Raw genomic sequence first — 27,698 nt, 5'->3', positions numbered from 1 at the left:
GTAATACTCTTGCGCCGGCTCTGACTTTGCCGGCTCCACATGGGAAAGCAAGGTTCCATCTGGAGCTGTGCTGCTGTAGATCACTGACTCTCCCCAGTTTCAGCCAAGGCTTGTCTCTCTTATTTTTTTTTTTTTTAAAGAAGTTCAGGGAACAGCATGGATACTTCTGTTCCCCCCCCCCCCCCCCCTCGAGTTGGTATGCATAAGTAGTAGCATGGGAAATCATAAAAGCAGCAGACTGTGTAGTGCACAGTCAATGGGAATATGCCCTTTTCGGTTACCTTTTAGCAGTCCCGACATTTGGTGTGGATGTTCTGAATGGCACAGACTACCCATAACATGCTAAATATTTGGAAGATTTGGTCTCGTCGATTAGTGGGAACCCGGGATTATTTTCTTTCTTCTCGTTTGTTTCATAATGTTTCTTTTTCTCCTTGTATTCCTCTTCATGCATTTAAATTCTGGAAGGATTGTAGTATTTCTCTTGTGGAACATATATGATGTGTGGGTCGAATGGTTTCTTTTGATATGTTGTGTCTGAGACATAACCTTCCTCTTTCAGAGTTTCTCTCTTATTGTCTCTTTTTTTTAATGTAATATTAAAATTAGCTCTAATTTAATGCATGGGAATTCTTTATTTGAGGGCTTTTGTCCTAAGGGTTTAATTTCAAAATGTATATGTTGCTGAACTCTCAACAAGATGGCAATCCCTTGCATATTCAAACCTGGGAGAAAGATCTGGGTCTCTCTCTTTCAGAGGACGAATGGCATGTTATTTTTCTTAAAAATAGCAAATTCTCCATCTCTTCTTTAATCCTGGAAAATAGTTATAAACTATTGCATTGATGGTATTATACTCCTGATCAAGTACATAGAGGTTCTATCCCACTGTAACTTTTGCTGGAGGAGTTGCGACTCTGTAGGATCCTTTTTCCATATTTGGTGGGTTTGTCCTGTTATTCAATTGTTTTGGAAACTGATAACTTCTTGTAAGATCTCTGAAAGAAGAGTCATTATCTGTCAGTGGAGATTGCACTTTCAAATTGTCCTCTTGAAAGTAGTGTACTGTTTCACAACTTCTAATATAACAGTTTTGCATAGCGGCCAGGATTGAGATTGCAAGCTATTGGAAACAGAAAATTGCCCCACCTCTGAATAAGGTGTTATCTAGACTTGATACAGTGTGTACGCTGAGCAAAGTTACAGCTGCTAAAAGGCATAATTTGCAGAAATTTATCTCAATATGGGGTCCAACCTTTAAACAAAAGATTAATTGAACATAAAAGTGCCATCAACAGGAGACTTGAAGGTAAACCAATGGTAAAACATTCCATTTCTGTCAACCATATATTTGAAGAATATAGATTTTATATAATACATAAACCACTATTAAATTGGAGAGGTAGTAACTTGGATAATTTACTTCTCAGACTGGAATAGAGTTATATTTTTAAATTTAATAGTCACCCCCTTTGGCCTTAATCAAGAGATTTTCTGTTTTCTTGTAATTCATAATAATGAACCTCCCCTATATTATTTATCTATTCACTGATGGAACAGCTCCCCTATGAGGAAAGGCTGAAGAGGTTAGGGCTGTTCAGCTTGGAGAAGAGATGGCTGAGGGGGGATATGATAGAGGTCTTTAATATCATGAGAGGTCTTGAACGAGTAGATGTGACTCAGTTATTTACACTTTCGAATAATAGAAGGTCTAGGGGGCATTCCATGAAGTTAGCAAGTAGCACATTTAAGACTAATCGGAGAAAATTCTTTTTCATTCAACGCACAATAAAGCTCTGGAATTTGTTGCCAGAGGATGTTGTTAGTACAGTTAGCGTAGCTGGGTTCAAAAAAGGTTTGGATAAGTTCTTGGAGAAGAAGTCCATTAACGGCTATTAATCAAGTTTACTTAGGGAATAGCCACTGCTATTAATTGCATCAGTATTCATTGATCACTAACCAACCTCTTTCCCTTTTCAATTAATTCGCCAACTTCAACCTTTTTAAAGGAAACCGTATCTGGTGGGTTTTTTTGTATGGAGGTTTCTAATAAGGGTAACCGATTTGCAGTTATCCTTTTCTCCATCTCCGTCTATTATTCTTTTATTAATTTTTAAAGATATTCACTTTTTTTGTTTTTTTGTTAATTCTTAAAATCCCTTCTCCCCAGCAGCTTTGCCGACCCGCTTCAGTTTTTATTTTTATACTTATCAAAGTCGCCGCTTTTATTAATATTCACGGGTACGGAGCTGATCGTCCGACACTGGCCATGTTTCGGCACTGCGTGCCTGCTTCAGGGACTGCGGGAGAATTTTACTGTGTCCTGAACTGGGTTCACAGTATCCGTGTTACTCTTTATGATGCTTCATGTCAAGTGTGCGATGCCTTCCGTGCAATGCATCAGTAGCATGGGATCTTCTTAGTGTTTGGGTAATTGCCAGGTTCTTGTGGCCTGGTTTTGGCCTCTGTTGGAAACAGGATGCTGGGCTTGATGGACCCTTGGTCTGACCCAGCATGGCAATTTCTTATTTTATTTTTTTTTGTGGATTTAGTATGAACTATTATGCATGCATGCATCATAAATATCCATTTTACTTTTATAGTTTTTTTTTAATCTTTCAGTCACTTATGCTTATAAAACAATTTTTTGTTAGTTTTCATTATTATTATTTTTTTTAATTTATTTTTTATTATGCATTTCACATATATTGACAGTAATTTCAGCATGTCAAGGAATGGGTACAAATAATATTACAGGTAATTCAAAACCTGAACTGCACTCTATTTAAATTTAAAGTATTAATTGAATTTCCATACAATGATTTTCCAAAAGAATACAGTCTGGAATCTAAGCAAACCCCCGTTATAAAGCAAAAGGGAGATCCAAAAATGTTATACATGAGCAAAAATAAAGCATTTATAACTAACATCAAGCAGTTTGCTGTGCTTACTACTACTATTCCCTTAACAGATCTCAGCAAGGTCTAGGTAATTTTGCATCAATAAATCTGCGCAGTTCAAGCGGCTCTAAAAACACAAACCTCTCGTTCTGGAATTTAACTACACATTTACAGGGGTAATAAATCACAATCTGAGCCCCAAGGGTTTTCCCCTCTTGGCACATTGAAAGAAACTTTTTTCTGCGTATTTGTGTAGTTTTAGTTATGTCCGGGTATGTCCACACTTTTTGACCCAAAAACTTCTTTTCTCTATTTTTAAGAGATAATCTTAATATTTTATCTCTGTCTGCTGCATTTATGAATTTCACACAAAGTTCCCCGTTGTTGAATTTGCTCAGTCATGCTTTGTTCCAAAAAAGCTGTGATGTCTTCCATCTCTTGTTGTTGCAAACCATTTTTTTCTTGATCTTTATTCTCTATTTTTCTTTGATTTATAAAGAAAATCTTCTCCATAACTGGTATTTCTCCTGATGTTAACTTCAAATAGATATTTTTTATACATCTCATAAGTAGATATTAGTTTAACACTGGGGAAGTTTAGTATCCTAAGATTTTTATATCTCGATTGGTTTTCTAATGTCTCAATTTTCCTGGTATTCACAGTATCTCCACATATCAGCCCTGTTTGGGTTTTCTCTACAGATTCCACTTTATTCTCAAGAGACTGAAATTTTTCTTTGTGCTCAGACAATACCAGATCTATCTGGGAGACGCGATTCTGCGTTTCTACCAACGTTCTGTTCAGGATCTCAATAGATGACTTCAAGTCCATAAGGACTACCCACACATTTTCCAGAGTTATTTTAGACGTTTGTGGAACGCTTGTAACATTTTTATAACTCACTGTTCTCTCCGTGCAAAGTTCTTGCCTCTCTCCTGAGGCCTCTGCTCGGCCCTTGCTCTCCTCCGGTGTTGAAGTTAGAGGATCTCCTCCCCCTCTAATTTTCTGGCTCGACCCTTCTCCCAACGGGTTTCCCTCGAAGGAGTCTGGAGAGTCCGGCAACATTGGTCGGGCTTCCGTTCCCAAGTCCGGGGATAAGGCGAGTCCAGGAGGCAAAGGTTTTAAGGGAGTCCCAGGGCTCAGCGAGGTGTTTGGGCCCTGTTGCGTCGGCGTTTGCTCTTCGTCGACGCCCAAATCAGCCACATCTCCCGGGGCATTAGCACTGCTCGGCGAGAAGAAGTTCCCAATAGAGAGCTGTGTAGAAGAAGGAGTCAGGGCTGTCGAGGTCTCTACCCTGACTCTCCCTTTTCTTTTTGTATGCGGCATAGTTTCGTGGAAATTCTTTCAGCTCGGGAGCTCACTTCTCACACGTCCTGCTTCAAAGACGCCATCTTGGCAGTTTTCATTATTTATATTCTTTCAATGTTTTTTCATTTATATTTCATATCTATATGTTGAGATCCTGCAAGGTATATGAATTTCCTCCATTTTTAATCATTATAAACAATCATTATGTTTATGCTTTTTTGCCCTCTTTGGATCGTGTTTTATTTTTGTATTTTTTAATTTAAGTAATCTCTGGCACCCTAGAAGTAATATGACATGTCAATCAAACTGTGTGTACTAGTGAGTTGCAGGAAATAACACAATTCTACTTTTGACACCCTTTACAGCTTTTTAGCTCTTCCTGTATGCTGCCAGTTGTTTCTTGGTAATGAATCTTGATGTGCAATTCAAAACGCTATCTGTATGTAGCTATGATTTTAACAATGTAGTTTTGCATTTAAAATAACATTTTATTTGCTTTAAGTAAGAGTAGTATGTGGAGTAATGTGTTTATGCAAAAGTAGTATGTGGATTAATATGTTTTTTGGCACCATTTAAACACCTTACATTATATATTTTTTGAATTTGCTCTCTATATAGATTTATGTTAAATAACACATTTTAAAATCTTTATATTCCCTAATAGATCATGTGCTTTAGATCGGTAATACTGCTGGAATACCGCTGGTATCAATTTTTCTGCTGTGCTTTCCCATTTTTATTTACATAGAGTGCTCATACCTTTATTCTTAAAATTAATTTAATCTATTCGTCTTGTCTTCAAAAAATTGTTGTAGTAAATGACGAAATCCTCTTTGCTATTGACAACACTAAAGTTGTTCTGGTGCATGTTTATATTTTTGGTGATACCCGTGGCTACACAAGCTAAATATAACCAACGGAAGAAAGCAAAATAATTTGCTGATTCTTCTGTATCACCACTTTCTTTGTGTGATTTATTCCATCGGATAGATTAGTGCAATGCATTTGCTTCCTAAATAGATTTATATTAAATAATATAATTTTAAAATTCTTTATACTTCCTAATATAATTTGCGTGGTTTGCATCGGTAATATCATTAGAATCATTTTTTTGGTATGCTATCCCTTTTTTTTTTTTATATGGAGTACTTATACTTCTATAATTAATTAATAAATAGCAGTAAGAATAATTCCAGTTCTTTATTTTATATCTCGTTTCGGCTTTTAAAAACGTTACAGTAAATACGAAATCCTCTTCGTTATTGACAACTTTAATGTTGTTCCGGTGCCCTGTCAAATTTTTTGTGATACCGGCGGTGACCCAAGCCGAAAGTAATCATGATTTAAAGTAAAATAATTTTCTAATTCTTTTGTATCACCACTTTCATGTGATCAAATCCATCGTATTGATTAACTTAAAGGTGAAGCGTAGAATAATGTAATTTTTACCCATATGCCATCAGGAATCCTGTCTAATTGGTTAAGAATAGGCTGTATTTATTTGTAATTCTTTAGCTCTTTCTGTATGCCGCCAGTTGTCTCTTGGTAATAAATCACGATGCATAGTTTAAAGTGCAGTTTATATGTATTTATTTATTTAAATTCTTTTAATATACCGATGCTCAAGACCACGTCTTATCGTACCGGTTTACATCAAAACCAGGGGAAACCATAAATTATAAGAATGAAAGTTACAATGAACAGGGAGAGTAATTCAGGACAATTGAAAGAAGAAGAAATAAGATTAACATAACGCTTCTGTAGTTTTTAAACAGTAAATGACAAAATCTTTTTTGCTATTCACTATTTAAAGTTGTTCCAGTGTGCTGTCACAATTTTTGTTGATACCCGTGGCAATATAAGCTATAAATAACCAAGGAAGGAAGTTCACATGCCATCAGGACGGCTGTTCTTTTGGTGAAGAACACACTGTACTTATTTGTAATTGATAAGAGTTTCAAGGTAATATTTTAATAATATTGACTATCGATCCGTTACTATTCTTAATTAAGATACTGGTAGTTCACTTTATTTAAAAAACATTTTTTCCCCCACATACATGTTTGTTATCTTGAATAAACTTGTAATGCATGCATGCATTAATCTCATAATTTTATGAATATATGTAATTTTTCCTACATTTATATCTGTGCCGTGTCATGTTTAATATTTTTATATACTTTTTTAAATGTTATATATGTTTTATCTTTGTTTAATTTTTTAATGGTTATTATAACATTTCTGAGGTAATTAAGAATATTTTTTATTAAGAGTTAGATTATATTAGATTGTGCACAAGCACACTTGTTTTTAATTGTATTTATTTTTTAATTTTGACAATTGATGTTTTGCAGCCCCTGATTCAGCCCTACCCCTGGTCGAAACTCGGCCTGAGTCAGGCATATTTTATACAGCGTTATAATAAATAAAGGAATCCCTATACCTAAGTTGACTGGTCTACATTTACTTTGTCTACTTCCTGGCTTTGTTAGACCGTCTTCTGTACAGTTTTTTGTTTTGATTTTTTTTACTACATCTACCGGTTCAGCTTTATCCATGTTTATTAATCCCTTCAACAAAATGTAGCAGATTTGTGAAGCAAGACTTCCCTTGGGTAAATCCATGCTGGCTATGTCCCATTAAACCATGTCTATCTATATGTTCTGTGATTTTGTTCTTTAGAATAGTTTCCATGATTTCTCCCAGTAGGCCCACCGGTCTACAGTTTCCCAGATCATCCCTGGAGCTCTTTTTAAATAGCAGTATTAGATGTGGAATGTAGTAAAAAAACTGTCCAGGGAGGTGGGTGGGAACGCATGGCTAATTGATCCTGCTATCTATGGGAAAACACTTGTTTACAGTAAGCAAACTTGCTTTTTTCTGCAGATAAACAGGCTGAATTAGCCATGCTGTCTGGGAGTCCCTAGCTGTGACAGACAAAGCATAGGATACCTTCATTTAACATGTAATTTGTATATCTTTGCAAAGTGTGGGCAGTTTTTTCTAATAAGATTTTTTTGCATGATGTAATATTTCTTGCCCCATCAATGCATCAGACTTTGTATGGTGTTGGAGGCAATAATGGGACATAAAGGTATGAAGGGAAGACCACGTCGCTGCTTTGCAAATGTCTTCAACAGGAACTTGCCGAAGGTGTGCTATCGCTTTTATTGGATGAGCTTTGGCTGCTGAAACAAGATGTTGAGACTTTGACGAGTAACAGAATTCAATACATTGAGTAAGCCAGTTGGAGAGTGTTCGCTTTGATACTGGTAGCCCTGGTGCATTTGGATTAAAGGAGATGAAAAGCTGCGAGTGTCTTGCTGGATTGTTGGTCCTTTGTTTATAATAGGCCAACACTCTTTTACAATCCAGTGTGTGTAAAAGGATCTACCGATTGTTGGAATATGGCTTTGGAAAAAAGGTAGGTAGTGTGATGGTCTGATTTAGATGGAACACTGAAATTACCTTTGGAAGGAAGGATGGATGAGTGCATAAGGTTACTTTGTCATGGAAGAATTGAAGGTAAGGGGGATAATGAACTAGCACTTGGAGTTCGCTGACTCTTCGAGCTGAGATTATTGCTACTAGAAACACTACTTTCCAAGTGAGAAATTTTAGCTCTGAAGTTTGCATTGGTTCAAATGGTGGGAGCATTACAGCTTCCAAGACCACATTTAAGTCCCAAGGTATGGCAGGTTTTGTGATAGGAGGCCTGAGTTTCAAGGCTCCTTTCATGAAATTAGCCATGAGCAGGTGAGTGGATACAGATGTTCCTTGAATTGAAGGATGATACGCTGCTATGGCGCTAAGATGAACCCTCATGGAAGAAACCGCTAGACCGGAAGTATATAGTACATGCAGGTATTCAAGTAATTGTTCCGGTGAAGAATGAAAGGGGTTAAGCTTTAATGATGCACACCAGTAGTGATATCTTTTCCATTTTGATGCATAGTTTTTCCTCCTGGATAACGTCTTGGAGAATACTAGAATTTCTTTAATCTCTGGTGGAACTTGGAGATGGTTTAGAATCTCCCTTTCAACCTCCATGTGGTTAAGTGAAGGGAGTCTTGCATGAGATGGATCAGTGATCCCTTGTCTTGTGTTAGGAGATCTGGCTTCTGTGGAAAAACCAGTGGTTGTATGGAAAGGTGTATGAGGTACGCATACCATGGTTGTCTTGGCCAACTGGGGCTATTAGGATGAGATCAGATTCATCTGCTATGCATTTTTGTATCACTCGAGATAGTAATGGGATTGGTGGAAAGGCATACAGCAGTTTGTCCAACCACTTGAGTAAAAAGCCATCTTGTGATATTTGTCAGTTGCTTGGGTAAAGGGAGCAGAAATTTTGAAGTTTTGCATTTTGCTTGGTTGTGAAAAGGTCTATTTGCGGAAGACCCCCATTGTCGAAAAAGAGATAGGGCTACTTGTTGGTGAAGTTCCCATTCGTGAGAGTGAAATATTCTGCTGTGCAGTCTACTGCTGTGTTTGTTATTCCTGGAAGATATGTAGCTTGGACACGTATGGAATGTGTTAGCACCCATTCCAACATTAATATTGCTTCTCTGCATAAATCTTGGAACCTGACCCTCGTTCCTTGTTTATGTAGAGCATTGCTACTCGATTGTCTGTATATACTATGACTGTCTTGTCTTGAAGAATATGGGAGAATGTTTGAACTGCCAATCGAATGGGTCATAGTTCTAGGAGATTGATGTGTGGGGATCTTTCCCTGTGGGACCAGAGACCTTGTGTTTTGAAATGTAGCACACGTGCTCCCCGTCCCTTTGTTGAGGCATCCATGGCCATTACTGTTTGGTGGTTCGGGTTCTGAAACAGAACTCCTGCCTGTAGTATTCCAGGGCTTAGCCACCAGGTCATCTAACATTGGTTGTGTTAAGGTTAGTCGTCTTGACATGGGGTGCAAGTGCTGTGTCCATTGAGAGTTTAGGCCCTGCTGTAAACACTGCATATGGAGGAAAGTGTGGGGTACTATGTACATAGCTGCGGCCACTTGACCTAAAACTTTTAAGACTTGATGGGCTGTGGGCTGTGAGTTTTAGGATCGATGCCAGTTCTCAGAATGTGCGACTCCTGTTGCTTGAAAGAAAAGCTTTGCAAAGGTGTGTGTTTAATATTGCTCCTACGAATTGTAGAGTTTGAGATGGAACGAGTTTGGACTTTTCGTAATTTACTAAGAAACCTAACCCTTCTAAACAAGAAATGGTTCGAATTTGGTGTCAATTTAGAAGCTCTGGGCTTTTTGCCACAATTAGCCAGTCAACTAGGTAAGGGAACAGTTTTATTCCTTGGTTCTGAAGGTAGGCCATGGCTACCGATAAACATTTGGTAAATATCTTGGATGCTGAAGAGAGGCCAAATGGGAGGACTTTGTATTGATAATGTTGGGCACTGACTTGGAAACAAATATAACACCAGGAAGCTGAGTGTATCGGTATGTGAGTATTTGCATCTTTGAGGTCCAGAGAGCACATCCAATCGTTGGGTTGTAGAAAAGGCAAAATGGTTTTCAGAGAAGACAATTTGAATTTCTTCCCTAGGATGAATTGATTTAGAGACCAGAGATCCAGGATTGGACGTAAGCCTCCAGTTTTCTTGGGAATGAGGAAGTATTGGGAATAAAATCCCTGGCACTGCCAATGAGGTGGAAAACTTGAATCGCATGTTTGGGTAGTGACTGAATTTCTTGTAGTAAGATTTGAACTTCCTCTGTTTTCCACTTGGACGGGGTTAAGTGTGTGAGTATTGGCACTGTGCAGAATTTCAGTTGGTAACCATTTTTTAAAATTATACTTAAGACCCAACGATCTGTTGTGATTTGGCTCCATTCTTGAAAAAATAATTGGAGACAGCCTCCTATGGGTATCTGTAGCCGTGGCCTGGACTGGCTCAAAAAGTCCGTTGTGGTTTTGGAACCACTTGTCATGGTTGCTTCATTGTCCTCTGACATCTGTTTCTACCCAGAAATGGAGGAACAGGTGGTTAGGATCTTGGCTGATATGGTGGAGGTTTGTAAGAACTATATGGCCTATATGGGCATCTAGGATAGAAAGGTCTCCTATATGGAGGGTAATAACACTTTGTCATTATTTGTTCCTGAGGTGATGTTAATGAGGATACCGCAATACTTTGGTCTTTTAGTTGCATCACAGTTTCTTTTAACTTTTCTCTGAATAAGGTATCCCCCTCGTTTCATGGGAGGTCTGCCAACTTGTCATGGACTTCTTCTCAAATTGCACTTGCTCTGAGTCATGCTATTCTGTGGGCTACAATATCTGAGGCTGAAGTCCTGGCTGAGGTATCAAACCTCTCAGACTGTTCGGAGAAAATGACAGATTGCTTCTTCCATATCCGAAATGCATTGTTTCTGGATATCAGCATCCAATTGTGGAGAATCAGGTTTTATTTTCTGCAGACATTCATAAAAATACTGCACAATATAACACTGATGTTGCTGGATCTTTGCATTAAGCTTGGATCCCTGAAAACTTTCTTCCTGAAGTCTTCAAGATATCGGCTGTCCTTAGTTGGAGTATAGTCTTAACTTTCTACCCCTCTTCATGGCTGTTTCCATGACAATAGGATGCATGTGGCAAGTTGGTTGAAGTATAGTATTTTGATTTTTGCATCCTAAAATTTTAGATTCATCTTTTTTGAGGTAATTAGACCTGAGAAAGGGGATTCCCAAACCTTATCCATCACTCTGTCCAAAACAGAGTAGGAGAGTAAAGCTGTTGGTTCCATAGGCATATCGAAGATTTTTAATAGGCCATGGACCTCCGCTCTTGGATATGGGAGTTTCTTTGTTTCCAGGTTTAAGGTAGTACCAACTTTTTCAATGAATTTTGGGTAGGAAAAATCTTCTGGAGGTGAAGATGGTTCCGGTTGCTCTTCCAGATGATCTGAAGGTATGCTTATGGAGAATTCTGGGGAAGATGGAGGGGAATGAGTCAGCCTTTCCTCTGGTACTAGGATTGGGCTCGCAAATTGTTTGTGGTCATCCTTCTTGGAGTGGACAACAGGTGAAGTGATTTAACAATTTCAACCAAGTCTTCTCTTGATGGACTAGATGGAGGAGGTAGATTTTGGGAAGACACTAAATTCTCAAAGAAAGTTTGAAGGATACCAGTGATTTGGGAGAGAGATTGAGAGGCTGCTTTATGTAAAGCCTTGCTGGTAGAATTTGAATCTTTTTTCCTTTGTATTGTGGGAGGAGTATCAAAGTGTGTTCCCGTATGCTCAGATGGGCATTTGGTCGAGGAAGAAGGCGGACGGTGTGGAGTGTCCAGTATGTTTTCTGCTGATGAATCCGTAATCTCTATCTCCGAATCAGTTGAGTGAGAAGGCGATCTAGAATCACGGTGCTCTTGAGTCGTGTGCATCGTTTTTTTGATGTTATGCGTCGAATGTGTCGATTGTTTACTCGATGCTGAATGCATCAGAATTGAAACAATGCTTTTTGACACAGGAGTCGACGCAGTGTGCATCGTACAATGCACAGTCTTGTGCGTTGGCTTCAGGCAACTTTGTTCTTTCGACGCAGCAGGTATTCGATGATGTTTGGACACGTTGGTCGACACAATCGACGCGGAGTCTTGATGACGCTTCAGCGCCTCGTTCGACGCTATCAACAGTCTCAGGGCTTCGACGATGCTTCGGCACGTCTGTGTGCTTCTTGTGCACCTGTGCTCCATTTTTTACATTTTCGCTGGGTTCTAATGAGGTTGCCTGCTTCCGGTGAGAAGGTTTACCTGGAGAAGAGTGAGTCTGCCTCGGAGCGTATGATCCCGAAGTTCCCTCACCAGGGGCCCTAAATGCAGCGATCTTCGCAGCTCTGTGCCGCTGTGCTTGAGGAGACATCAGTCCGCAATGATGACAGGCCCCTTTGTTGTAGTCTCAACTAATATAGCATAGTGTATGCTCACCAGGAAGTGACATTATTTTGCTACACTGACAAAATTTGAAATCAGAGGGTTTCGGCACCATTTTGGCACTCAAAAGTGCCTTTGGGGGCTCACCTAAGTGAGGGAAAGAGAAAGAATAAAAATTTTAAAAAACTCTGAGGAGAGAGAAGAACTGTGACCATTACCGTTGCAGGAAAATTTAGACTGAGGGAGAGAGTCAGTCGGCGGGAATCCACCACACAGGCACACAGGAGCAAGGAAGGAAAGTTTTTTCTAACATTCTATGAGACGTTCCGCTCCAGGCCACCAGGGGGCAATCCCAGACAGCATGGCTAATTCAGCCTGCTTATCTTCAGAAAAATTAGATCTACTGCTTGATAAAAAAAAAAAAATGTACACAATCTCTGCAATACTTGCATTATTATAAAAACTAAATTTCTCATTCTGTTTCTGCACTGACCTTTTTCAAGCTAGAGTCTAATGATAACAATCAACAGAAGGAAACAAAATGTACTGTGTTCAACAAGCCACTAAAAGAAATTAAAAGTACTAACATATTTCCACTGCACATAAGCTCTTTTACTAGGCTAGTATTTCCAGTGGATACTTTTAGCATCAGATCATACATACATGACTGGATTTTAGATTCAGGTAAAATATTTGCAAATCAGTCAACTCTTCCTGTGGATTTTTTTCTCGCACAGAAGATGCAGGAAATAAAATGCTTGGGGTAAAATATGTACTATTTGAAAACTGTGCAATGAAACTAACTTGAAACCTTTTTGTGGTTTTCTGCACTAATGTTGCCCAGTCCTTAAATCTAGTCCATAGTACTTTGCCATTTTTGTATAGATAAGAGTTGGCCAAAAGAACCAATGTGGTATCATCTGTACATAAATAAAAATGTGTCATACATTTAGCATGTACAGAAAAACAGATAGGTCAGACAATATTTACACAATTAACTTTGCAAAATTACCTCTTTAATGAGATTTTTAACTGGCTGCTGCCCACCTCCTGATCCCCACACATTGTCTATACGTTTTCTGCCCTTCATACTCAGGAGCACTGTTGCACGATCCAATGCAGCTCTAGTAACAAAAAAAAAGTCTTGTCATTTATAAAAACTGAGAAGAAACACACAGCTAAAAATAATTCAGCACCAGGTTAATCACAATTAAAAATTAGAATGTTTCCTTAATTGGCAGGCACCATGTAATTGTTTTCCCTCTTTCAGATGACCTATAAACCTTGCTGATTTGCAAACAAGAGCAATTAATTTCAGATAATTAAAAAAAATAAGTGAGAAATTTTGGGAGGCATATAATGTGGGTGATGTACAGGGTGGCTTGGAAGGTCTTCTATCACAATGCCATTTTGTAAAGCTAAGCCCTACACATGCATAAGAGTCAGATGTCCCATTTCAGATGTTTCAGCAGCCTGTATCCCATACAATGTAGAGTTTATATTTGGATGGAGACCTATGGCATCCTTCTGTTATACTATCTTTACAGCATTATACCATGAGAACAGTAAAAATACCAGGATGTGTGACCAGGAAGAGACAATGAAAGCAGACAATAGCTGAGAAGACACAAAAATGAGAAGGGACAATGAAGGAAAAGGAGAAAGCAGAGTTGTTTACCTGGAAAAGGTAAGCAACTCAAAGGATAGCAGGATGGCAGTCTCACACATGGGTGATTGTCTTAACTCCAGCCTACATTAGGCCCCATATCTTTTACTTTATGTTGTTAACCCCATTTAGTTTTAGCCAAGTTCAATCTACCTGTTTATTGTAAGACATCCTCTTGTCATGGTTATTGTTTAGAATGTAAACAGACTTAATTAGTAATTCTGTTACTGGAAAATCGGTATATAAAAATGCTAAATAAATAAATAATAAATTGTCAGCTTGAGCCTGGCACAGTAAATTTATATCAAAGTTTCTAGAACTTTGACTAAGCCTCTTTGAGCATGCCAGCATGCATTATACCACACATCCACATGGGATCCCTTCCATCTTATAACAGAATTGAGGAACAAAGGGTGTAGAAGATAGTCGAGCAGTTTTTGTGTGAAGCAGAAGAAGGGATCTAAGTCCTTCTGCTCACACCATTCTGAAAACCTCCTCCACTTCAGTGCATAGGTCTTGCTATTGGAAAGGTTTCTAGAAGCTACCAGGACCAGAGAGACATCTTCTGTGAGATCAAGCAGTTGTAGGATCAGCTTCTCAACATCCAGGCTGTGAGCAACAGGGCCTGGAAGTTTGGATGCCACAACCTTCCCCAAAACTGAGTGATGAAATCTGGGGAAGTCCCCAGTCTGATCAGTTTCCTGATGGACATCTTCTGAAGAAGTGAAAACTGACCTGTCTTGGCCAGTGAGAGGCTATGAGGATCACAGTCCCATTGTCCTTGTGAAGCTTCAAAGTCTTCGGCACCAATGGAATTGGAGGATATGTGTACAGAAAGCAGAGTTGCTTACCTGTAACAGGTGTTCTCCCAGGACAGCAGGGTGTTAGTTCTCACATATGGGTGACATCAGGATGGAGCCCAATCATGGAACACTTTTGTCAAAGTAGGCCAGATTGACAAACTAAAGAGTAGCAAATCACCTGGACTGGATGGTATGCATCTTAGGGTTCTGAAGGAACTCAAAAATGAAATTTCTGATCTATTAGTTAAAATTTGTAACCTATCATTAAAATCATCCATTGTACCTGAAGACTGGAAGGTGGCCAATGTAACCCCAATATTTACCAGGGGCAATCCGGGTAACTATAGACCAGTGAGCCTGACTTCAGTGCCGGGAAAAATAGTGGAAACTATTCTCAAGATCAAAATCGTAGAGCATATAGAAAGACATGATTTAATGGGACACAGTCAACATGGATTTACCCAAGGGAAGTCTTGCCTAACAAATCTGCTTCATTTTTTTGAAGGGGTTAATAAACATGTGGATAAAGGTGAACCGGTAGATGTAGTGTATTTGGATTTTCAGAAGGTGTTTGACAAAGTCCCTCATGAGAGGCTTCTACGAAAACTAAAAAGTCTTGGGATAGGAGGCGATGTCCTTTCGTGGATTACAAACTGGTTAAAAGACAGGAAACAGAGAGTAGGATTAAATGGTCAATTTTCTCAGTGGAAAAGGGTAAACAGTGGAGTGCCTCAGGGATCTGTACTTGGACCGGTGCTTTTCAATATATATATATAAATGATCTGGAAAGGAATACGACGAGTGAGGTTATCAAATTTGCGGATGATACAAAATTATTCAGAGTAGTTAAATCACAAGCAGACTGTGATACATTACAGGAGGACCTTGCAAGACTGGAAGATTGGGCATGCAAATGGCAGATGAAATTTAATGTGGACAAGTGCAAGGAGTTGCATATAGGGAAAAATAACCCTTGCTGTAGTTATACGATGTTAGGTTCCATATTAGGAGCTACCACCCAGGAAAAAGATCTAGGCATCATAGTGGATAATACTTTAAAATCGTCGGCTCAGTGTGCTGCAGCAGTCAAAAAAGCAAATAGAATGTTAGGAATTATTAGGAAGGGAATGGTTAATAGAATGGAAAATGTCATAATGCTTCTGTATCGCTCCATGGTGAGACCGCACCTTGAATACTGTGTACAATTCTGGTCGCCGCATCTCAAAAAAGATATAGTTGCGATGGAGAAGGTACAGAGAAGGCAACCAAAATGATAAAAGGGATGGAACAGCTCCCCTATGAGGAAAGGCTGAAGAGGTTAGGGCTGTTCAGCTTGGAGAAGAGACAGCTGAGGGGGGATATGATAGAGGTCTTTAAGATCATGAAAGGTCTTGAACGAGTAGATGTGACTTGGCTATTTACACTTTCGAATAATAGAAGGACTAGGGGGCATTCCATGAAGTTAGCAAGTAACACATTTAAGACTAATCGGAGAAAATTCTTTTTCACTCAACGCACAATAAAGCTCTGGAATTTGTTGCCAGGGGATGTGGTTAGTGCAGTTAGTGTAGCTGGGTTCAAAAAAAGTTTGGATAAGTTCTTGGAGGAGAAGTCCATTAATGGCTATTAATCAATTATACTTAGGGAATAGCCACTGCTATTAATTGTATCAGTAGCATGGGTTCTTCTTAAGTGTTTGGGTAATTGCCAGGTTCTTGTGGCCTGGCTTTGGGCTCTGTTGGAAACAGGATGCTGGGCTTGATGGACCCTTGGTCTGACCCAGCATGGCAATTTCTTATGTTTTTATGTTCTAGAACTTTGACTGGCACACTGAGCATGCCCAGCATGCCACTAACCCTGCACCCAGCAGGGGTCCCCCTTCAGTCTCATTTGTAGCAAAAAGTAAGAGCAAAAAATAAAATAAAACGTAAGTGAACCCAACTCCACGGTATGGCAGGCGGGTTTCATGAGGACTAACATCCTGCTATCCTGGGAGAACACCTGTTACAGGTAAGCAACTCTGCTTTCTCCCAGGACAAGCAGGATGGTAGTCCTCACATATGGGTGAATAACGAGCTACAGGATGCCCGAGTAAGTGAACCAAAAGCACCCAACAACGTGGTTTTGGGTAGGAGGGCAGCCTGAGTTTCACAGTGGGTCGCAGGAAGGAAGTATTATGTTTAACTTAATTAATTATCCTTATTGTTTTATTAATTGTATCTTATGTTTCTTACCTGTTTTTAGCTACATTGTAAACCGTAAAGATAGAATCATGTGTTCTGACTCACGGTATATAAGAAATGCATAAATAAATAAATAAATAAAATTGGGTTATTAAACTGGAAACAATTTACGCAGGACAGACTGGCCAAAGATGGAATCTTGCCTGCCAGTCTTGTCAAGACAATAAAGAGATGCAAAGGTGTGAAGAGAGCTCAATGTGGCAGCTCTGTAGATGTCAGCAAGAGGTACAGAACGGTGGTGCGCTACTGTCGTTGCCATGGCTCTTACTGAATGTGCTTTCACGCGTCCATGTAGCGGAATGCCTGCTTGTTGGTAGCAGAAGGTAATACAGTCCGCCAGCTGGGAGGACAGGGTCTGCTTGCCCACCAGAACTCCCAGTTTGGTTTTATCGAAGGAGACAAACAGTTGGGTGGACTTCCTATGGTCTGCAGTGCGGTCCAAATAAAAGGCGAGCACAAGTTTACAGTCCAAGGAATGCAGGGTCCGCTCACCTAGGTGTGAGTGGGGTTTTGGAAAAAATGTGGGTAGTAGATTGATTTAAGTGGAAATCAGACACTACCTTTGGCAAAAATTTAGGCGTGCAGAGTACCACACGATCGTGGAGAAACTTTGTGTAAGGTGGGTATGTTACCAGCGCCTGTAGCTCACCGACTCTGTGAGCTGATGTTAAAGCAAGTAGAAAGAGCACTTTCCAAGTGAGATGACATAGCTCGCAGGAGTGCAGGGGCTCGAACGGAGGTTGCATGAGCCATGTTAGTACCACATTGAGGTCCCATGCTGGAACCAGAGGATGCAGTGGAGGCTTCAGTTGTAACAAGCCTCTCATAAAGCGCCTTACAAGGGGTTGCGCCGAGATCGGTGCTTCTCTTATGCCTTTGTTGTAAGCGGCTATGGTGCTGACATGCACTCGGATGGAGGAAGTTTGTAGACCAGACTCCAAGAGATACCAGAGGTAGTCCAGGAACCTTGCTGTGAGGCAGGAAACGTAATCTAATTCCTTTGTCGTGTACCACAAGGAAAATCTTTTCCATTTGGAACGATAAGATTTCCTAGTAGAAGGCTTTTGTGAAGCTACGAGGACCTGGGACGCATTATCGGAAAGGTTAAGGGATTAACCTTTCAACATCCATGCTGTCAAAGACAGGGAATGGAGGTTCGGATGACGCAATAGTCTGTTGTTCTGTGTTATCAGAGTTGGATCTGTGCCCATGTGAATTGATTGCTGGACTGAGAGGTCGCGAAGGATGGGAAACCAAACCTGACATGGCCAGTAAGGGGCTATGAGGATCATTGAGCCCCAGTCGTGTCGTAATTTCATAAGAGTCTTGCTGATGAGTGGAAGTGGAGGGTAGGTATACAGAAGATCCTTTGTCCGTGAGTGGGCGAAGGCATCCCTCGGTTGCAGTGTAGAGAGTAGAAGTTGTCCACTTTGCGGTTGTGAATTGTTGCAAAGAGGTCTATGTGCGGGTGGACCCACTGGTGGAAAATTCTGTTCGCTACAGTGGGATCCAGGGACCATTCGTGGGGATGAAAGGTCGGGCTGAGATTGTCCACCATTACATTGTCCACGCCTGCCAGGTAGGTTGCTCTCAGTAGCATGGAGTGTGAGAGAGCCCAGGCCCATATCTGCGCTGCCTCATGGCATAGCAGGTAAGAGCCTGTGCCCCCTAGCTTGTTGAGGTACCACATCGCTACCTGGTTGTCTGTTTGAATTAGGATTACCTTGTTGGATAGGTAATCCTGGAAAGCAAATAGGGCGAATTGTATTGCTCTGAGCTCCAGAAAATTTATCTGGTGTTTTGATTCCGCTGTGGTCCAGGTTCCCTGGATTTGCAGGTTGTTGACATGGGTTCCCCAACCGAGGTTGGAGGCATCTGTTGTCAGTGTAATCTGACGTTCTGGAGATTGAAAGGGTAGACCTATCAAAGATTGGACTCCTGTATCCACCAAGCTAGTGAGAGACGAAGCTGGCTGGTAATATGGACAATGTGGGTCATATGTTGATATGATTGGGACCACTGGGGTCTTTAAAAGCACATTATGTTATTCTCATGCCTAGATGAGCCACTGGGGTAACGTGAACCGTGGACGCCATGTAGTAAGGTTAGTAGATGACGAGCTGTTGTGGTTTGGCGAGTCTGTACTGCTTTGGCCAAGGTTGATAATGTGCGCACTCGATTCCTTGGGAGGAACGCTTTGGCTTGTATGATGTTTAAATCCGCTCCGATGAAGGAGAAGGTACGTGATGGAGTCAGATTTGACTTGGGATAGTTTATGAGAAACCCTAAGGATTGTAGTAGCTGTAGAGTGAGATGGAGGGAGTGAAGTACTACCTCCTTGGATGGACCTCTGAGTAACCAATCGTCTAGATACGGATAGACATGGATGCTTTGTTGTCTTAGGTAAGCAACTACTACTGCCAGGCATTTTGTGAACATACGGGGTGCTGATGCTAGGCCGAACGGTAGCACTCGGTATTGGAAATGACGGTGACCAACTTAGAATCTGAGGTATTTTTGATGCGGAGGGGTTATTGCTATATGGGCATACGCCTCCTGAAGATCTAGAGAGCAAAGCCAATCTCCCTTTTGGAGGAGAGGGAGCATGGAGCCCAAGGTTATCATCCTGAACTTTTCCCTGCATAGATGTTTGTTTAGGGCACGAAGATTCAATATAGGACGAATGTCGCCTGACTTTTTTGGAATTAGAAAATATCGGGAATAGAATCCTTTCCCATGCTGCAGTCGGGGAACCTGTTCTATGACATTGGACTGGTTGAGGGTTGAAAGTTCCTCCTCGAGAAGTGGAGAATGGCTGGTTAAACTCCACACGGGTTGAGGTGGAGAGTCCGATGGTAGCGTGAGGAAGTTTAGACGTTAACCTTGGGCAACCACAGAAAGGACCCATTGGTCCGTTGTGATTGTGTGCCACATGTTTGCAAAGTGGCACAAGCAGCCTTCTACAGAAAATGTTGCTGGAGGCGGGGGTTGACTGTTGCTTTCCAGAAGGGAGTCAAAATCCCGATTCAGGACCCATCTGCAGAGCTGGTTGGGTTTTTGGAGGCCTGTGCTGACAAGGTTGACCTTTTTGATAGGGCCTGGTTGGACGAGTCCGGGACAGAGGAGAGTAATACCTACAGGTTTTATAGGTTAGCCTCCTTGGATCCCTTTTGAATTGCCTTTTGGTAGTGGACGAAAAATTAGAGGGAACAGCAGATATAGTTGGCGCAATGTCTCACGGTGGTCTTTGAGTTGCGCAACTGTTTCTTGGATTTTCTCTCCAAATAAGTTGTCCCCTGTGCAGGGAAGGTCTGCTAACCTATCCTGGACTTCTTGACGCAAGTCGGAAGATTGCAACCATGCCCAACATTGAGCACTTATGCCTGCTGCTGACACTCTGGAGGCAGTCTCAAAGGTATCAAAGGGAGCTCTGACCTTGTGCTTTCGGCATCAAGGCCCTTCTGGAGGATGGAATTCAATCTCTCTTGAAACTCCTCCGGCAGGGATTCGGAGAAATCCTGAACTTGCTTCCAGAGGTTTCTAGAGTATTGTGTCATGTGTAGCTGATAGGCTGCTACACATGCCATTAACATAGAACCATGAAATACTCTGCGGCCGAAGGCATCCAAGGATTTTTGCTCTTTTCCAGGATGGGCAGAAGAATGAGGCCGGGACCTCTTAGCTTTCTTCTGAGCGGATTCGACCACTACGGAGTGGTGAGGGAGCTGGGTTTTCTGGAATCCTGGGGCTGATTAAACCAGGTAGGTAGCATCAGTTTTCCTGTTCACTGGTGGAACTGTACCTGGGTGCTCCCAGGTACGATGCAACAGGTCAAGCAGAACTTCATGGACTGGAATTGCCATCACTTCCTTGGGGGCATCCATGAATTGCAGAACTTCCAGCATCCTGTGTCTGGCATCCTCTTTAGTTTGCAGCTTAAAAGGGATGGTTTCCTTTATAAAGCTTGCAAATGAGAGGTCCTCTGGAGGGGAGCGCCATCTTTCCTCTGGAGGTGAAGGCTCCGATGGGATGTCCTCAGAATCATCACTCCAGGGATCGTATGGCTGGTCTCCTGCACCCTGTGGTTCTGATGGAGGGAGAAGCCCTAATCCAGCTGGATCAAGAGGTGGCACGGATGTAATCAGTGGAGGCACCGAAAAAGGTGGAGGCGGCACAGAGGCCGGTGGAGACACTGATGGTATCACAGTGTTTTCAATGGGCATCGGGTTGGCAATATACCCGATGGCCCTGGAATCGGGTCCGGCATAGACGGGTCACAGTCTTCATCGTCCGATGATAGAGGAATCAGGGTTGATGGCGGTGGAAGAATTGGTGGCCTCAGAGGCATCGTTGGTCCGGGAGGCACGGGCACCAATGGAAGTGCGCCGATGAGGGTGTCTAGTCTTTCCAGTAGCGGAGACAGCATCGCTGGCACCGGGTCAGGCCTTAGCATGGGAGTCTGTGCCGTGGCGACTGAAATCCTCGAAGCGCTTTGAAAACTGCCTCTTGGACCATTCGGTCCAATTCCTTCCAGAAGGTTGGTGTTGGTAACACAGCTTCCGGGGTTGGAGGCTCTATAGGCGTCACCGGAGGGTCCACAGGAGTATGTGGAGTCTTGGCTCCCGGCACGATTGCAGGTGGGGAACGCCTCGGTATCCCGAGCCTAGAGGAGGATGGGGACTCCTTTCCCCGGGACCTTTTGGTCGGTGGTTCCATCAATGCAGATGCCTTGTCGGTGCCGGCACCGGAGGAAGTATCTCTTCGATGTCTGTGTTTTTCTCGGTGCTCGGCCCGGTTCTTCGCTGGCACCAAGGATGAGGATGTCAATGCTTTTGAACGCAAAGATCCCGGTGACTGGCAGCCACCGTTGTCTCAATGGTGCTGAGACGTTGATGGCGACAGGGTCGATGACGAAAACTACTTTTGAGTTGGTGCACTCTTAGCTGGAGTAGACGGGGGTCGAGTGCTTAGATTTGAATAGGTGTTCCATTTTTTCAATGTCGGAGTCATTTGGGCGCAAATGGTACACAGTTGGATGTCATGGCAAGGCCCCAAGTATAAAACGCATACATCATGCGGGGCCGTAATGGACATAAGTCCTCGGACACTTGGGACACCTCTGAAAGCCGGTCGCCATTTTTGAAAAAATAAACGTGGCACGCAGTCGGTGGTCGTTGGGCACCGATGAGAGCACCGTCGGGTACTGACCACAAAGAACGAGGTAAAAACCTACCAATGCTAGCGGAGATAGACGGTCGATGGGGGGGACCCCGGGATGGGGAAAAAGTTTTGGAAAGTTCCGTGAGGAAAATCTCACAGAGCTTCTGAGAACCACGAGGCAATTGCTGCATGGAAAAAAAAGAGACTGAAGGGGAACCCCTGTTCAGGGCCCTTGAGTCTAGGATGAGATTGTGTCCTCCTGTTTTCTTTGGCATCAGGAAGTACCAGGAGTAAAATCCCCACCCTCTTTACCCTGTGGGATGGGTTTCACTGCTCTGACCATAAAGAGGGAGAAGAGCTCTGCAAGAAGTACTTTCCTCCCGAGCCCCTATGGGTACTCAAAAGATTTAATTTTTACCCTTCCCAGACAATGGTTAAAGGTTACAATGGGCCACTGGTTTGCATAGAACTCCAGTCTCCTGACGGGGGGTCCATTGCCTCCGGTACAGTGGACTTGGCTGTGTTCCCTACGATCCAGTCAACACACCATCCCAATAGTTGACTGGAATGCCAGCTGGGGCTTTGCAGCACTCTGCTGCCTGGGATGGCTGTGAAGAGCTTGCTGCTACTGATGGAGTTGAGGAGATGAAGGATAATATCTCCTTGGGTGGAAGAAAGACTTCCTCTAGCCAGACCTCAAAGACTTCCTAACAGAGAAGGACGAGTCCTGTGTGCCAGCAGAGAATTGTTGGAGTGTCGCAAGGTGCTTCCACATCTGAGCCACCGCGTTTTTCACCTTATCTCCGAAGAGATTCTCTCCAGTGCATGGCACGCCAGTCAGTTGTTCCTGAACTTCCTAATGGAGATCGGATGCCCTCAACCAGGCAAGTATGCAGACACTGATTCCAGCTGCAGATACCCTCAATGCCATTTCGAAACCATTGTAGGTCGACCTGACCCCATGTTTTCTGCGCTCCAGGCCCTTATGCACCAGCAACTGAAGAATGTCCTGCTGCTGTTGAGGCAACCGCTCGGACACCTCCTGCATCTGCTTCCAAATATCCCACATATATAGGCTTATATAGAGCTGGTAGACCATTATGCAGGCAATAGACATGGCAACCTGAAAAACTTCCCTCTCTCAAGAGTATGCATGGCCCGGGGGCATAGAAGAATGGATCTGAGTGGCTTCAACTACCACAGAATGGTGGGATAGTTGATGCTTGTCAAATTCGAGAGCCTTTTGGACAAGATATAGTGCGTCCACCTTCCTAATCACGGGAGGAAGCAAGAGGGAGTTTCCCACATCCTCATCAGCAACTCCACAAGGATCTCATGCACTGAGACTGCCACGATCTCTTTGGAAGGCTCCACATACTGGAGGATATCCAGCATCCTGTGCCGGGTATCCTAAGTCTATAACTGAAAAGAAATGGCCTCCGCCATCACCCTGACAAATCCTGCAAAGGAGAGGTCTTCCAAAGGAAACTTCATTCTGTCAGCAGGAAGAGAAAGGTCTGAGAGGAGACCATCCGATACATCATCAGAAACATTAGAGTCATCATCCCCCCAGGGGTAATATGTGCCCTGATCCTAACTGCTTGAAGGAGGGGATAGGGCCCCTGGGTGCTCAGCTACCGACCAGTGGTATTGATGCCAACTCAACTGGCCATGAAGGATTGAACCCTAGTGTTGACCCGGACGAGCTTCCTCCTCCAAAGAAACGTGGACAAGCACCTGATCAGCCAGTAGCGCTCCCAGAGCCCCACCGGGCATTGATGACACCCCGCAATGGCCTTATCTTCTCTAAGTGCCCCTTTAACCCCTCGATCATCTAATGGTCCAACTGACTCCCTCACAGGCTTTTCAAATTCTCTCTTAGCCTATCTTATCAATGTCTTACATTTAACTTGCCAACGCTTATGCATTATCCTATTTTCTTCTGTTGTATCCTTCTTCCAATTTTTGAATGAAGATCTTTTGGCTAAAATAGCTTCTTTCACCTCCCCTTTTAACCATGCCGGTAATTGTTTTGCCTTCTTTCCACCTTTCTTAATGTGTGGAATACATCTGGACTGTGCTTCTAGGATGGTATTTTTTAACAATGGCCATGCCTCTTGCACACTTTTTACCTTTGTAGCTGCTCCTTTCAGTTTTTTTTCTATTTTTCTAATTTTATCAAAGTTTCCCTTTTGAAAGTTTAGCACGAGAGCCGTGGATTTGCTTACTGTCCCCCTTCCAGTCATTAATTTAAATGTGATCATATTATGATCACTATTGCCAAGCAGACCCACCACCATTACCTCTCTCACCAAATCCTGTGCTCCACTGAATTAGATCCACACTTCCCAGTCCCTAGCTGGCCCAGCTGCATCCCCTGCCCCATTGAAATAGGAACTCATCCTCTGCTGGGCTTAAAATGTTGATAGCCTGGGCGGAACATGGCAGGAGAGCTGCAGTCAGTGGTACCAGCATGATATCTTTTTCCCACTCCCCACAGCCTGGAACAGGAAGTGGTACACACGTGCGGGAAGAAGAGACCATGCTAGCGTGGGCAGTATCGGCCCGAAGAAAAGAGGTGCTGCCCGAAGAAGAGCAGCGTGGCTCAGAGCAAAAAAGGAGCAACATCAGGCCCCATGGCCGATGGGACTACTTTCTCGAGGCCGTAGGGGCTGGAAGTAGGAGACTGCTGCTGCTGCTAGACTTGAAAGTGGAGGAGGTTGTTGCTGCCACTAGTTTGCTGGGGGTGGGAAGAGAGAGAGAATGAGTGCGTGAGCAAGCATATGTGTTTGAGATCTTGTGTGTGTGTGTGACAGCATGTATGTAAGTGACTGAGAGCCTGTGTGTGTGATTGAAAACCTGTTTGTGTGAAAGAGTGTGTGACTGAGAGCCTGTGTGTGAGATAGAATGAATGTAAGTGTTTGATTGAGAACCTGTATGTTTAAGTGAGAGAGATCATGTGTATGTATGATTAAGAATCTGTGTATATAAGTAAGAGAGAGATCATGTGTTTCTGTGTGTGATTGAGAGCTGGTGTAGGTGGGAGAGCATGTGAGTATGTGGTTGAGAGGCTGTGTGTAAGTGTGTGAATGAGAGCCTGGTGTGTGAGAGAAAGAGACAGCATGTATGTAACTGATTAAAAGCATGTGTGTGTGTGTGTGTGTGTGTGTGTTTGTATAAAGACAGATAGCATGTATGTAAATGTGTGATTAAGAGCCTATATAAGAAAGAAAAAGAATGTTTGTGATTGAGAGCCAGAGTGAGAGCGCGCTTGGGTGTGTCAAAGAAAGGAGAAAGTTGCAAGCAAACCATCCCTTCTCCTAATTCAAAACAAACTCAAAGCACCTGGATATCAAACGTTCCCAGGTATGCAGAGCAAAACATTTTTTTATCCTTATTTTTCATTACTGGGTTTTTGTGTCTGCTATTTTGAAATTACATTCGTCAGCTGTTTTGAAATCTGTTCTTTTTGTTAGTATGGTTTTACTGCTATTTTATATTTCTTGATTTGTTTTAAGAGGATTAGTGATGTTTCTTTTTTTCCTTTGCCACACTACATGCAGTCTCTCTGGCTTGTTCCGGTTTCCAGTTCAGTTTGTGTCTGCATGTTTCTAGTTATGCTTTATGGTCTATTCTTTGTTAGGTGAGTGTCTGCACATGTGACTGAGGTGAGGTATTCTGCTGGCGTGTAGTTTCTGTGTAGGGTTCCTTAACAGCCTGGTTTGTTCCATTTTCCTAATATAGAAACACAGAAACATAGAAATGACAGCAGAAAAGGACCGAATGATCCACCCAGTCTGCCCAGCATGCTTATGCCAGTATCTGCTGCACTGTGCCGGTTACCCCTATGCTTATCAGTTTACCAGACCGTAAACGTCAGGGCCCTCGGATGCTGTTTGAATCCAATTTCCCTTAACTGTTGCCATGAAAGCAGAGAGTAATGTTGCAAGTCGCATCAAAAGTATCAGGCTTAGTGATTAAGGATAGTAAGCGCCACATCAGCTAGTTATCCCCAAACCGTAAAAGCTGGGGCTGTGGGTCACGTGATGCAGTGAGCCGGACGGATCAGTCTCAGAACGGCTCCGGGTGTTGCCCCCCGAAAATCGAAAAAAAAGAGCCATTAAATTGATCGCCTGGATGGTGATTTTATACAATCAGTGGGAGAACGAAGTCTGCAAAACCGGTAAAAAAAGACAAAACTAAGAGTGGAGAGCCAGAACCTAAAATGGCCGACACACGCGGTGCAACGGAAGGCATGGGCCTGGACGACCTAATGATCTCCCGACTAACGGAAGCGATGCTAAAGGGGCTTGAGCCCAAATTCGATGGTATCTCAGAAAATTTTCAACTTCTTAAAGAAGCTATGGGAGACATTGGGAAAAGATTAGATATTGCAGAAGGACGGATCGCAGCAGCAGAAGAGGACGCACAGGCACTCACCACGCGAGTCAACACCCTCGAAACCGAAATGAAAGAGACAGTGAACAAATTGGAGGACTTGGAAAATTGAGCTAGAAGAAACAACTTAAAATTCCTTGGTTTTCCTGAAGCAATCGGTGAGGGAGAGTTGAAAGGGCTGTTGGAGGGATGGTTACCACAAGCACTTCAACTCCCGGAGCTAGCTGGAAAATTGACAATTGAAAGAGTGCACAGGCTAGGGCCAAGACGTGCTATAGAACGCAGGCCCCGGCTAGTCATTGCAAGATTCTTAGATTGGACCCAAAAAACAATGATATTGACGGCGTTTCGCAAGCGGAGAGAACTCATATATCAAGAGCAGAAAATAATTATTTTTCAGGACTTTTCCGCAGCAGTTGATGCAAAACAGAAGCTATTTTCGCCTACATGCCAATATTTATACAACAAAAATATTAGATATTCTCTACTCTTTCCCGCCACACTGAAAGTTTGGAGAGATGGAAAGGTATACACATTTGAAGGGCTGGACAAAGCTGCGGAGTGGATGGCAGACTTGGGCGGAAAGCGCTGAAGGGACTGAGAACTGAACGATTACCGCTGTAATATCCCATACGCAGTATCCATAATACAAAGGGCTAGCTGCGGAAGGACTATGGGTGGTGAGATCTTGCTGATCTAAAATCTAATGTCTCATATTAATGTTAGATTGCAATTTAATGAGGGGGCTCGGGAAAACCTGTTGTGGTTGACGGACAAGTGCTAAGGGGGGCAATACCCGAACGCATACTCACTGACCTCATGCCCCGTTTTTGAGGGGCTGTTGTTTTATGTTTGTTACTAAGGATTCGTGGGGATATGGGGAAGGGGGGTTGTAAAGTTGGGGCGGAGGAGGGGAGGGTATACTAAGCTTGTTGGGAATGGAGGGCTCTTTCCACTCCTCGTTCATTGTAATTTCCTTTCTCAGTTACTTGTAAACCGACATGATGTGCCCTACGAATGCCGGTATAAAAAAAAATGTTAAATAAATAAAATAAAATAAAATGATAGTGAGAGTACAAGATGTGAGAGTACAAGATGGAGATTTTCTTGGGTCTACTTGATTCATGGGAAGGGAAGGCTGGGGGTCAGGGCTAGGGGGCCTTCAGCCTCACTTTGGCAAAGTTCACAGCTAAATACGTGAGGCATACACATGGAGGATGGGTAAAATACGCTTTTGCATGTGGAACGTAGGGGGCCTGAATACGCCTATTAAACGTCAGAAAGTGTTGAGTGCCCTGAGCAGACAAAAGGCCGAAATTACGGC

General features: G+C 42.5%; 1 protein-coding gene across 3 annotated transcripts in view; it reads right to left on the bottom strand.

Annotated features, from left to right (window-relative positions):
- Window positions 1-27,698, bottom strand: part of PDCD4 (programmed cell death 4) — a 241,828-nt gene that overhangs the window by 91,400 nt on the left and 122,730 nt on the right. For all 3 annotated transcript variants that reach the window (XM_029610358.1, XM_029610361.1, XM_029610359.1), the window contains exon 8: window positions 13,117-13,228. In XM_029610358.1, the coding sequence (XP_029466218.1) occupies window positions 13,117-13,228 (112 nt within the window). The remainder of the gene's footprint in view (window positions 1-13,116; window positions 13,229-27,698) is intronic.

This window comes from Rhinatrema bivittatum, chromosome 7 (genome assembly GCF_901001135.1).
Source record: "Rhinatrema bivittatum chromosome 7, aRhiBiv1.1, whole genome shotgun sequence".
Lineage (NCBI taxonomy): Eukaryota > Metazoa > Chordata > Amphibia > Gymnophiona > Rhinatrematidae > Rhinatrema > Rhinatrema bivittatum.
This window is presented reverse-complemented; position numbering and strand designations above follow the sequence as displayed.